The 13,490-nt window shown below is 55.2% G+C and overlaps 1 protein-coding gene across 8 annotated transcripts in view; it reads left to right on the forward strand.

The window, feature by feature from the left end:
* RUSC2 (RUN and SH3 domain containing 2) overlaps positions 1-7,785 on the forward strand; it is a 62,360-nt gene extending 54,575 nt beyond the window's left edge. For all 8 annotated transcript variants that reach the window (XM_075019464.1, XM_075019461.1, XM_075019466.1 and 5 more), the window contains 6 exons: positions 149-323; positions 1,271-1,376; positions 2,457-2,503; positions 4,047-5,025; positions 5,694-5,867; positions 6,178-7,785. In XM_075019464.1, coding sequence (XP_074875565.1) covers positions 149-323; positions 1,271-1,376; positions 2,457-2,503; positions 4,047-5,025; positions 5,694-5,867; positions 6,178-6,358 — 1,662 coding nt within the window. In that variant the 3' untranslated portion in view covers positions 6,359-7,785. The remainder of the gene's footprint in view (positions 1-148; positions 324-1,270; positions 1,377-2,456; positions 2,504-4,046; positions 5,026-5,693; positions 5,868-6,177) is intronic.
* The last annotated feature ends 5,705 nt before the right edge of the window (positions 7,786-13,490 follow it).

The following is a 13,490-nucleotide window of genomic DNA, read 5'->3' on the forward strand; positions in this document are numbered from 1 at the left end:
TGCCTAATTAAGGAGCTGCTGAGCATCATCGTAGCCTGGATATTGCCTGCTGGGTGTCTGTAGTAGGCAAGTGGGGCTGGACTGTTTGCATGCATCTTACCTTGTAGAGCAGTTACCAACAATCCCCCTGTTACCTGTTGTCCCTTAGGCCAAACTTGGGAACAGCTCCGTGAGCCCCAATGTGGGGCATCTCATCCTGAAATACCTGTGCCCTGCTGTCCGGGACATTCTGAGTGACGGGCTCAAGGCTTACGTCCTGGACATGATCATTGGCCAGAGGAGGAACATACCCTGGAGCGTGGTGGAGGCATCCACCCAGCTAGGTATGGAGGGTGTGCAACGATACCCGTTGCTCTGCGGTACTCCCATGTTATAGCTGGGAGGTGCTGGGGAAGGCTGACTTTAAGGACGGGAAAGCAGAATAATACCCATCTCCCTGCATGGAACGGGGTGCACCTTGCCCTTCTCTTGCAAGACAGGAGAGCCACTGCTCTATTCTGCCCAAATATTTATTGTCATTTTCCCTGAAATTTCCAAGTTCTCCTATAACAGGCCCTAGCAATGGAAAAAAGAAAAAAAAAAACCAAAAGAATGCCCCTTTCCCCCCTCTAAGATTCCAGGATATTTCTAGACCTTCATCTTTAGCCCTGAACAGCTACTGTATAAGGCAGAGCTGTGCTTTAACCTGGTCTGTAAGAAAATTTGCACTCACAGCTCACTTGGCTCAAGCATGCCCACAACACCTGGATTGTGTTAGTACCAGTCTGCACCCTGGATTGTGGCAGTGGCTACCATCCAGGATAACTCCTTTCCAAGGTTACAGATGGCAGGGCCACACTGATTTCTGCATCACGAAGAGCTTACATCCAGGGCTGGGAAGTCTCCTAGCCTGTTTGTGGCAAACCTCCAGCTCTGGGGTTCACTCTGTGATTTCAGACACCCCAAATTATAACCACCCACCACAATATTCTGTTTACCTGCTGATTTTGAGCCAAGGCCTGTGATTGTACCTGAAGTGTGGGAGGCAGGTCCTTGCGGTATTCAAACTCTCCCAAAGTTTTGGAGTGGCAGTCTGGGTCAGACCACAACCCATCTCCCTTGTGGAGCCTAACTGTTGGGATGGAGTGAGCTCGTCTTGGTGTTTGGTGGAGAGGCATTGCACACACAGGCATGGACACCCAGCCAACGTCTGTCTTTGCCTTGATGCTCCTTCCCATGGTGCCGTTTTGGCTTTGCTGACCACAAATCAACATTCTGCTTCTTTCCATAGGCCCCTCTACCAAGTTGCTGCACAGCCTCTATAGCAAGATCAGCCAGTACATGGAGCTCACCAACCACACCATGAGGTTCAACGCATTCATCTTTGGCCTCCTCAAGTAAGCAGGCTCCATGGGCTAGCTGCATGTCACTGTCCAGGGTGGGCAGCAGGTGCTGGTCCTTCACTGCAGGCAGGCACAGTTGGCAGTGAAAAGACGTAAGAAACTGGGAAGCTGCTCCACAGCTGTAGGTGAAGGAAGGAAGAAGCTGTGAGTCTTGGAGAACTCCAGAAGGATCAAATCCTACCCTACCAGGCCAGGACTGAGAAGGGGTGGCTGTAGCCCGCTGAAGAACATTGTCAGCTTGTTTTAGCCCCAAAACATTAGGTGGGAAGGGTCTGTCTGTCAGGGTTCATGCAAGGTTAGACATAACATACGCACAAATTACTCCTGGAAATCCCTGCTTAAATCACTGCTTCCTGGAGCTGCAGTGAATCCTACGGCATGAGGCTCTGAAGGAGAAATTTCCCTGGTCCAGGACTCAAGGCTGGCCCTTCCAGGTTGGATAAGGAGTGTGCACAATACATGCACTCAGTGTTAAACAGAAGAAGGCAGCAATGTCTTTTTGCCGGTGAAGGGATAAGTGCTACTAGGATGGTATTTCCCTGCTCCTCTCCAGGGGTTGGCAAGAGTTCTGGCAGTGGCAACAGAGTCCCCAAGATCTCCCAATGTTGGAGGATCCCTACAAGCATGACCAAGCTCTGTTTTGCTCTCCCCTGCTGGCACAGGATACCAGCATAGTTTGGGCCAAGCCTGCAGCAATGATCTTATGTTTGCAGATGATTTGCTTCTTTCACATGAGCCCCTCTTGGCAAAGCTAAGTTCTGCCAAGGACATAGGAGCTAAATGGTGTGGAAACTTGCTGGAAACGTGGTTGTTAGGGGTTACAGTTGTACAGTGCCTCATGTAAATCAAACTGGATGGCTCTGAGACAGGCTTGGTGGCTGTGGTCAGTGCATGCTGATGGGAGTGAGCCACTGTCTTTTCAATAGGTCTTGAAGTTCAGAAGTTCATGCTGTGTAAATGCCCTTTTCCAGCCACACTTCTTTTTGTAGAACAGCAAGGATGAAGGGGGTGAATTGATTTTCACTCTTTCTTTCTTTCTTTCTTTCTTTCTCTGCTTGTTTTCCCCTCCTGCAGTATCCGGTCCTTGGAGTTCTGGTTCAACCACCTCTACAACCATGAAGGTAGGAGCCTGAGGGCTGTGGGCTGCGGTGGGGGCCAAATTCTGCACACTGTAGAGCATGGGAGGGACATGCGTTTCTCTTGCTGGTCTCTTAGCCTAGGCTGCTCCCCTCTGCTCTGAGCTGAAGGACTAGACTATACACAGTCTCAGTGTACCAGGGAGGTCCCAAATGGAAGTCCAAGCTCCATGCAGCTCCTGCCACCTGAGCCTGGCCAGCCATGTGCTTCCCAGCTGCAGGTAGTACCCAAGGCTGTCACCTCCAACACAGATCCCTCAGTCTACCCGCAGGAGACCAGATCTAAGCCTCTGCACATTTCTGTGTTCCCTGCCCAGTGCCTGAGAGCTTTATACAGCTGGAGATGTGCACACTTGGCTAAAACTGTTCAGGAATGGGAAATGGAAAGAAATGGAAAGGAAAAACCCCTGAGACACAAAAAGCAGATTTTACTGGTTGTATCTGTTTTTTCAAAGAGAAATGTTTCTAGAGTGTGCAGATAACCCAGCAGCAGGATCAAGCTGCCTGATGCCTAGAAGCAGCATGACTAAGTGCTAAGTGCACAGTGAGACAGACGCCCTCGACCTGCTGGATCCCACGAGAGTGCTGCTGGCTCAGCCTGTGCTCAGCCCAGGGCCCCATGCAAGAAGTCCAGCCCAGTGTCTTCTGGCAGGTTTGGGGGCTGACAGCAGACATTTTCCAGGTCTGCGTGTGCAGTCAGCACTTCTCTCTGGAGCAGGCAGGAGACCAGACTTGCCTTTGTACTGAGCAGTGTGGCAAGAGAAAGCATCCTGGTTTTCTGGAGCAGAAGACGACCATCTGTTTCAAGCCATCACTAAGAGCTGGAAGTGTGAGCAAAAGCTAGGGTTGTCAGGATGATGAAGGCTAGGCAAAGGGGTTGGAGATAAGGTGCAAGTTCTGTCTGTGGTGTAAATTTGTTCTCTCACTGGAACCAAATGGCCACAAATCCTATTCCCAACTCTCTCCCTGGGAGTGAGACCTGACAGCAAAGCTGGGGGGGGCAGGCACTGTGGATGTGGCCAAATGAAGTGAAGAATGAAAGCTGCAGGTAGAAATGTTAGTCCATTTTCTGTTAGGATCCACAGTTCAGCCCAGCCAGGTCCCTGGAAAAAGTGTATTCAGCTGCCCCTGACACCTCTCTCTGCAGGGGACACTGCCGCTGGCCAGATCTGCAGCTCCTTGTTCATCTCCAGGAGGTGGGGAAGAGAATTTTAACACGTGCCATCCCACTGATTCTCTTTATACTCACCCTACCCCCATGGTATTTTGTGGGAGAGATCATGGTATTTTGTGGCAGAGATCATCCTGGTGTATAGTCTGCTGGGCAGGTCTGGGCTGCAGGTGCGTCTGGAAGCAGGACCTGGGCCAGCTCGCCCAGAGCTCACAGAGCATCTGGTGCTCCCTGACCCGGTGCTGAGCCTCGCACTGCAGCCGCAGCTGTGACCAAAAACTAGTGTCCGGCTCCTTTCCCCATAGCTTCAGCAGCCTCCTGGTGGCTCTCCTGTAATTAATGTCTCTTGCCCTACAGATATCATCCTGGCACACTACCAGCCGGTGGGCTTCCTGTGCCTGTCTCACAGCGTGTGCCAACCTCTTTTCGAGGAGCTCTTGCTCCTGCTCCAGCCTCTCTCCCTGCTGCCCTTCAACCTAGACCTCCTTTTCGAGCACCACCTGATGCAGATGGGCAAAGAGCAGCAGCAGCAAAAGGAGCTGCTGCGTGTGAAGCAAGACCTGCTGCTTTCCGCACACTCCACCCTGCAGCTGATGCGGACGCGGGGCAGCAGTGAGGATCCCGACGGCTGCAGCACTGCCCCCGAAGCGTGCAAAGCGAGTGCCAGGGATGGTGACATCTCACCGGGCCACAGCCCCCAGCAAGCTGCGAGCGAGAGGGTCAAGGGGGTGGGTGCCTCCTGCGGCGATGGCGACAGGGAGGAAGAGGGGAGGAAGACGCAAGAGAGCGCGTGGGAGGGGAAGAAGGACAAGCAGGCAGGCTGGTGGTACCAGCTCATGCAGAGCTCTCAGATTTACATCGAGGGCTCGGCTGAAGGCTCGAAGTTCGTCCGCTATGAGAAGAAGAAGAAGGCTTTGAATACTGTGCCTAGGTCAGCGGAGACCCGCAAGGCACCACCCCCCCGCGAAGGGGTTGTGGAGGGTGCAGAGGCTTGCCCCATTGCTGAGGGCACCTTGGAGGAGAGGGCCAAGGCTGCCAGCAAGCCAAGTCCTGAAGCCACGGAAGAGCCCTTGGAAAAGCCCCAGCAGGTACCGGTTGGCGAAGAGGTGAAGGAGCGGAGCTGGCCCTTCTGGATGGGCAGCCCCCCAGACTCGGTGCTTACTGAGCTGAAGCGCAGCAAGGAGAAGGAGACTGGGACTCAGCAAAGAGTGGGAACAGCAGCAGCAGCCTCCCGAGAGGAGAGCAGCACCAATGCATCAGAGGGCAGCCAGCCCATCAAGTGGGGACACTTGTTTGGGTCCAGGAAGGTGCAGAAAGAGCACAGGCAGCCTAACAGGTAAGAGCAGGGATGGTTTGGGGCTGGGGAGGGCTGGTTAAACCTGGGGTTGCAGCAGTGCAGGTGGAAGTGGGGCCAATAGCCGACTGCTGGACTACACCATGGTGGTATATCAGAGGCAGTGTGTCAACAGAGACGACTGTCACCCCTGGCCAGCCCTGCCAGCCTGCCTTAATTCCTCCCACACCACCATTCTCCTTGGCACCTACCCGTGTTCAGTCCACCTCATGGGCTTTCCTCTTCTACCTGAGCAATAACACTGCCCCAGCCCCTAAGCCCCCTCTCTGGGGGAAGACCCCTTGCTGCATGGCCCCTATCACCTCATCCCTCCCAAAAACACATACTGAGAACAGAACATGGAGCCACCCCTGTTGTGCATGACCCATGAGGAGGAGGCGTGAAGTTGTCCTGTGTAGCTGAGACCTCCTGCTCTGTCTTTCCATCTGTACCCTTACTGCTTCTACGGCCACTGGAAATGTCCTTCCCAGTCTAGGCCATGGTGTGTCTGGAGGATGCTGAGCCCTCCCCACCAGAAGACAGCCTGGGGGCTGCAGTGCACGTTGTGCATGGAGCCAGACCTCTAAGGCGCGAGCTTGCCACGAGAGCGGCTGCTCCTGGCCCCCAGGTACGCTTCCCTGCCACTAACTGCTTCTGTCTTCTTCTTGCAGGTTGCCCTCTGGCTGGCTGAGCTTGGACAAGTCTGTCTTCCAGCTGGTGGCCCAGACGGTCGGAGCAAGCATGTGGCGAGAAGCAGCTCCTGAGCCGGAGCCCCCCCGGCCAGAGCCACCTGAGGTGGACCCCGTGGCGCAGCCAGCCCGGGGGCTGTCTCCCCACCCTCCCTGGTGAGTGGCACCATGTGGCCGTCCTGCAGGTGCTGGGACGTGGGTTGGGGTTGGCAGGACTCTGCCTGTTGCAGTTCGCCTGGTCCCCTTTGTACTCATGGACCAGGGGACAATTTGGGTCAGTGATGCAGCTTGTGCATCCATCCACCCCAACTCTGCAATCTGCAGGTGAGGGGCAGCTGGGGACCCGGCTGGGTGGGGAGGCAGGGGTTGTTTTCCTTGCTCCTCCGTGCCCATGGTGGTCCCTGGGCTTCAGCAGGGTGAGCGTCCTGTGGCGAGCTAACCCTTCCTCCCTTCTCTTTGCCTGCAGTGAGGTGAAAGCTCTTTGCCATCACATTGCCACCGAGGCAGGACAGCTGAGCTTCAATAAAGGGGATATCCTGCAGGTCATCTCCAAAGTGGATGGTGACTGGCTGCAGTGCAGCCTCGGCTCCGAGAAGGGACTGGTGCCCATCATGTACGTCACCCACCCGGAGGACGAGGACTATTGACGTGGCTGGGAGGCCAAGCACAGTACCGTGGGCTGCTGAGGCTCCTCTGGGGAAGCCCACCCTGCCAGAGGAACAGACACAGCTTCTTGCTAGTTTCTTACCTTTCTTGCCATTACAGAATACAGTAACCATAGGTTGTTCCTTCTTGCTCCTCCTTGTGCAGCTGCCAAAGGCCAGCTTGGCCACTGGGGTTTTCTGCAAGCTGCACCTCGTATTGCCAGGCACCGCCGTGCATGCAGCCACATTGGGGACCACCTGAGCCCCCTCCACCCCACGCCATCTCCAGCACCTGTAGGCTGTAGACTCGTACATAGCAGGAACCCAAGCAGTCCCTGCCAGGGCAGCACTGCCCCATTGCCTGGCTCAGTATCACAGTGGAGGACGCAGGATGCTGGCTTTCCCCTCCCCGAGGGTGGCAGTGCAGTCTGCAGCCTTCAGCATCCCTGGCATCATCAGCCACAGGAGTGGGAGCACCGTGCATTGGCAAGGTCCCTGCAAGGCTGGGCTGATGGGTTGCATTGCGGCTTGATGGGGGCTGCGAGGTAGGTTCCCCCACGCTGGAGCAGCCCTGTCCTAACGTATTACAGTTGTGCCTGGTGGGTTGTACCAGGCCAAGTGGCCTGGCACTGCCATGCAGCAGGGCTGGGGCTGTGCCTGGGCATGGCCAGGGGAGGGGGAAGGGGTATGTGTGGAGGTGTGGGGGGTCATGAGAAAGGGGTGTGGATGTTCAGTGTTATGTAGGTCCGGGATGGGTAGTGCCACCCTGTGCAGAAATGGGTGCTTTGGGGGGTGGCCCTGTGCCCTCCACGCTGAGCGGGGAGCCAGTGCCTGGGAAGCCCTGGGATGCTCAGTGGAGGGGGGGTGGAGGGGAGGTGGTGAGGGCAAGGTCCCTGACTGGGCTAGAGATGCTCTTTGGAGTTGGGGGCAGTGCTCCCGGCAGGTAGATTGGGGGATGCTCCCAGAGGGAGCTGGGGAGGGAGGGGTGGTGCTCCCCTTGGCATAGGGTTTCTGGTCTTGCTGAGCAGTGCCGTGGGGTGGGGGGGACAAATGTTGTGCACGAGCACAAGGGGATACTGGGGGTCCTGGGGTCCTTGGCAGAGGCAATGCCAGTCAACCCCTTCCTTGCCATGTTCATGCCGCCCACTGGGGTGGGGATCTTCACCTGCCCGTCAGGTGGGGAACAGTGTTAGTGAAAGGCCACGCCAGTATTTGGTGCCTTGGCCGGGTTGACGCTGATCGCAGCATCGTGCCTGGGCTGGCTTCCCCATGGCAAGGGGCCCTGGCCTTGCAAGGTTACCTCCTGCTTGTACATCGCTTAGCGGACATTGCACCATATTTAATTTGTATTTCCCTGTTAGAACGAGGTGTCTCGCCTTTATTTATTTCTTTATTTATGATGCATATTAATAAAAAAGGTGCTGATTGAGCTCCCTGCTATGCAGCCTTGTGGTTTCAGCCCGTCGCTGGGAAGGGTCTCAGGGTTACCTGTGCTGGGACTCTGCACTGCAGGCTTTGTCCTGCCTCCACCACAGCCAACACCAGACCTTCAGAAGGAGACAGGTTGCCCACAGCTATCAGACCTGTCAGTTCAGGCTGGGGGGACTATATCACATCATCAGATGATGGTATGTCTCGGGGAGGCAGTGTTGTTCAGGGTTCCTTGTCTTTATTCCTTGTGCATGCTGGTGGGGAGCCAAGCAGGTTTCAGACAGGAGTTCGCACCATTTCAGTCTGGCATCTGCTTCTCCAGGGTGCTCCAGGTGTTGTCAGTAAAGTGTCAGTAGGTGCGGCCAAACTGGAACTTGTAACCTGCGTGCAGTGGGAGGAAGTCCTGAGCAGTGTGGGAAGGAGGGGGTGAAGAATGGGTTGTGGGGCTGGGACCCAGAGCCTGGGACAACCTGGGCATGAGGCTCAGTGGCTGCAGGTCACTTACGAGGAAAGGCTCCAGGGCTTTTAAACTTAGACTCACACAAGCATTGAACCTCAAGTCCCATCAGGAATGAGCCCCAAGAGCCCATCCCTTCCCTTTATGGCTCAGTAGCTCCCAGGAAAAGGGAAAAGCTCTGCTTGAGGCTCCAGCCTTTGCTGCAAGGACACCACGCTGGAGTTTGTTGCAACCACGTGGACAAATGGCCTGCAGTGGTGGAGTGAGTCAAAGCAGTTAAAAAAAAAATCCAGAAATGAAGCAGTGTAAGCCCCTGTCCTGACTTGGAGAGGGCTTGCACATGGGCTGCATTAATTAACCGCTCAGAGGGGGTGGTAGTCAGGGCTGTTTACAAATTACATGGAGCCAGGCTGTTCCTGCCATGTGCACGGGCTGGCCCAAATGGGGAAGGGGACTGTGTGCTGACCAACAGCCCCGTGGGGTGCTGAGTCAGCCCCGGGGTGGGAAAGGGGATTTCCAGCTGCCTGTTCTGCCGGCACTGACATGGAGCGGCTCGCTGGGTGCGTGCTGCTGGGGCAGCCTCGGGTGCAGGGGAGGCATGGGGTGGTTAGGGTGTCAGAGGCTGGGTTTGGGGTTGCTGCTATGGGATTTGCAGCTGCTGAACTCTTCTTTGGGATCATCTGGCTAAACTCAAGCAGGTCCTGTTGGTGGCTATCAGATAGCCTGTCCCAATCGGGAACTGGCCTTGGGGCAGGAAGCCCATGAAGCCTGCAAGGCTGGAAGGCACGCAGCAATGTGTATGGGGCAGTGGCTGCCAGCCCTGCTGCTGTGGCTGGGTGGCCCTGCTGGTCGACTGGTCCCGGAGGTTCAGCTGCAGGATGCTGATGGGGCCGTGGGGCCGTGAGTACCGCCAAGCACAGGCTGAGCAGGGACAGGAGCTGCCGGGTGCTGCTGTGTCCTGGAGCTGACCCTGATCTGGGGAGGGCAGCTCAGCCAGCCCCCAACACACGGAGCTCAGCATCCCTCAGCACCCCTTCCGCTGGGACACGGCAGCAGAAAGGTGGGTGCTGTGGGGTGTGGGTGGCAATGGAGAGAGGGATAGGTGCTGGCCCACAGCCTTGTCAGCACCTCCAGAGGAGATGGGAGCAGGTAAGGTGGTCATGCTGTATGATCATGACCCCTCCTGAGTGTTTCCCTGCACCCAAAAGCTGCAGCAACCCTTCACTAACAAACAGTGCAGGTCCCTGGCCTCGTTACTGCACAAACTAAAGTCCCTTCCCAACCTCTTGGTGTCAGGCTGCCTGCCAACCCCAGCCCCATGTCCTCCTGCCCTCCACGGGCACAGGGCAGAGCAGTCACCAGCCCCAGCAGCAGTGTCACCCCAGCACCAGTGCCAACCCCAGCACTGATGCCCACCTCACACATCCTGAGGTGCAGAGAGAGGCCAGGGGCAGCTCTGGACCAGCACCAAGATGCACCATTAGTCCTGCCTGTCTCTCATCAGCTGTGTGGGGTCCTGGAGTAGTGTCAGTGTCCTCCACTCCTGCTCCTTGCAGGCAGCTCTCAGCCACTGCTTGGCGAAGTTGTTCTTGACGACCTTGTAGATCTTGGAGTAGGTCTTAGCAAAGAAGTGCTGGGCTCTGAGGATGAACCCTGGGAGCAGAGCATGTGGGAAGCATGTGGGAAGCAAAGAGGAGCCCACCTTCATGGTACAGGGGTCTGCTTTGGAGTGGTGGTGGGGGACTGTGGGACCCAGTGGTGGGGGACATAAAACCATGGGGTGACAGCGTGGCTGGGGGTGGGCTAAGGGTGCAGTGGGAGCCCAGATGCACTTGACAACCTGAGGGACATGTGAGAGGTGGAGACATGCTGGTCCCAAGTGCTAGGGGGTCCTGGCAGTTCCCCTTGGACCTTCTCTGTCCAGGTCGTGAGGACCTGGCTCATCGTGAGGGCAAAGGCTGTGACCCGTGGCCCCTGGATGCCTGCCGGGGCTGAAGCAATGCTGGCAGCTCTCAGAGGCTGCTGTGGGGGACTGGGAAGGGAGGAGGCACCTGAGCACCAGCACACTGCCAAGCTGCCTTGGGCACGCAGGTGGCTCTGACACCTCTGCAGCCACTGCTTTTGGGGACATCAAACTGTGTATGAGCTCGTATTAGCCCCTGAAAGCTTTGGCATGCCCGGAACAGCTGAACATCCAGCTTTCAGTCTAGCCCAGCTGCAGCGCAGCCTGGGGACAGGCCAGCTCCCTCCACAGTGGCTGTCCCAGCCCGGGATCACAGTAGCTGCTTCCCAGGTCCCTGGTTGGTGTGACCCTGCTCATGGTAGTAGCCCAGGAGTGCTGAAGCAAGACCAGATGCTGCGGCACAGCCTGGTTCCCTTTCAGACGGAGGAAGAATAGTGCTGCGGTTGCAGCACCGTCCTGGGACTCAGCACTCACGTCGGCGTGTGCCGTGAGGACTTCCTTCCTCGTCCCCTTTGCTGACTCCCTCTCTGCCTCAGTGCCCCCATCTGTACAATGAAACCCACGAGGTTTCCTCTGAATGAACTTCGGTGGCAGCATTGCCCACGAGCAGCTTTCACAGCCCAGAGCCCCTGTTTCCCCTTGCTGTGATATTCATGGGGCAAGAGGCAGCCTCTGTGCATCAGCAGCTGCATGCAGTCCATGGGTGACAGCGCAGTGGAGATTTCGGTGAGGACCGGCAAGCTGGGTGCTGCTCCTGGAGAGCATCATGCAGGAGAGTATCACACATGGGTGCAAGCACCGACTTCCAGCTGCAGGCAGGAGGCCAGGAGCAGGCAGAAGCCCTTTCTCCAAGGTGTGGTCCCCACGTTAGAAGAGGGATGCAGACCTGTTTGCACCACAGATACACCTTTGGGAACAGGGATCCCCACCAAAAGAAAGAGGCAAGGTATAGTACTACTGCTGTTGGTCTTCAAGCATCCTGATGGCTTGTTTGCAGTAACAGGCAGAGACAAGCAAGGTGTTGGTATGCGGCTCCTCCATGTACGCCACAAGGCCAAGGACAAAGATGGGGAGCTAAGGTCTGTGCAGGACTGGGCTGAGCACGTGTGCAGGAAAGGGCTGTCCACTGATGACAGCCACAATATGCTTCATTTCCATGACCCTGTGTAATCACCAAAGATTGAAAAGTCCACTGGCATCTTGTTCAGCTTTGGAAAGGGGAAATGCATGAAATGAGGAAACTTGGATAAAATGAAGTTAAAAGAAGCAGCGTGGTTACAGCAAGCTTGCAAAGATTTAAGGCAACCTTTCGAGGCTCTTGCTATCAAAAGGTAGAGAGGAACCAGTAGGGCGAACCACCAGGGCCAGAGGTTATTCAAATCAGAGGGGGCCCTTCAAATAGGTGAAGTCATGTCTAGATGACAAAAATAGCATCAGGCAGGTAAGATGTAAAAGCTCAATAGGACAAATAAAAAAGAGAGCACAGAATGGCCTGTAGAAGCAGCCAGCAGTCCTTTTTGCAAACACTTCAAGAGCATCAAATCTACCACAAAGTCTGTAGGGTCGATAGAAGAGCATGTCCTTGCAGTGGAGGAGTGACGTCCCCCAGGGTGGCAAGACTGCTGTGAAACATGGCTCAAATGTCAGTGCACTGCAAGGTCTGTGGAAAATGGGACACGTCCGTGGCAGCATGCCTGGACCCTGGCATTGCAGCAGGATGAGGCTCACTGCCTACACCCTGCTGAAATATGCTCTTGCCCATCCTCCTGGCTGTGCCAGATCTGCTGGTTTGCAATGGGGTGACACTGGCAAGGCAGTGGGACCTGCCTGACCAAGAAACCCAGGGACACCTATGTCCTGTCTTGTTGCAAACAAACCAAAGCTGAGAAACCCAGGACACCTACGTCCTGTCTTGTTGCAAACAAACCAGAGCTGTCTCTGTGGTTTTGGGTTTGCCGTGTGTGACCAGAGCACGTAGCTGCTGGACATGCTGGGGAAGGTGGCACCAGCTTGCAACACCCCTCCGTCCTCTGTGCAAGAGCCCGGGTTACGCTCAAGGCTGGATTTTTTCCGATGTGGAACAAGGGGAAGTGTGAAGAGCGAGAACACGAGCAGGCTTCCTGGCAACTGCTTGGGCCACACTTCCTCCATGGCTTTTGAGGTTTCAGACAGGGTAATGAAGGGCTTTTGGAGATCCATATACTGTTAACATAGGAGCTGACAACCACTGTGCTGGGACTGGTGCACAGAGGGACTGGGAATGTGACTTTTTTAGGTGGTTTTTTTCATTTATGGAATTTCCCTACTCATTTTCCAAAGGAAAGTAGGAACCTATTCCTACTTATGTAGTTTGCTTTTGCAGCCCTTTAATTATTTCTTGGAAGACCCAGAAGCACCAAGGGGCAGGGAGAGGTGATGTCTGAATTACTGCTGTTGCTGAAGGCAGAGGAGCAGTTGCTTTCCACCACCCCACAAACCTGCCACCCAAGGCAGAGCACAGCTACCTCCCAGGCTGTGCCCTGCTGTGATGCCAGGGTCCTGAGTGTGCACTTGCAGCCCCAGGGCACTTCTGCCAGGGCAAGCATGTTTGAATAGGGTAAACTCATTATGGGTGAGCTTCGCATCTGAGCAAAGGAAATAAAAAGGCACGTTCCTAGGGGAGACCACTGGCCCTGCCAGCTCTGTTGCAGGGAGATGAAACACAGACAAGGGAGAAGAGGCTAAGACTGCCTTTCTGTGCATAAGAGGGCACAAGGAAGGTGACTGGGTGTTGTGGTTTAATCCCAGCCAGCAACTAAGCACCACACAGCTGCTCACTCAGTCCCCCCCCACCCAGTGGGATGGGGGGAGAAAACTGGGAAAAGAAATAAAACTTGTGGGTTGAGATAAGAACAGTTTAATAGAATATAAAAATAAGAAACTAATAATGATAATGATAACACTAATAAAGTGACAGTAGTAATGATAAAAGGATTGGAATATACAAATGGTGCGCAGGGCAATTGCTCATCACCTGCTGATCAACACCCCGTTAGTCCCTGAGTGGCGATTCCCTGCAGCCCCAGTCCCCCCAGCTGATGTACTAGGCGTGGTGTCCCATGGTATGGAATACACCGTTGGCCAGTTTGGGTCAGGTGCCCTGACTGTGTCCTGTGTCAATTTCTTGTGCCCCTCCAGCTTTCTCACTGGCTGGGCATGAGAAGCTGAAAAATCCTTGACTTTAGACTAAACATTAGAATCATAGAATCATAGAATCATTTAGGTTGGAAAAGACCTTCAAGATC

The sequence above is a fragment of the Buteo buteo genome, chromosome Z, assembly GCF_964188355.1.
Source record: "Buteo buteo chromosome Z, bButBut1.hap1.1, whole genome shotgun sequence".
NCBI classification, from domain to species: domain Eukaryota; kingdom Metazoa; phylum Chordata; class Aves; order Accipitriformes; family Accipitridae; genus Buteo; species Buteo buteo.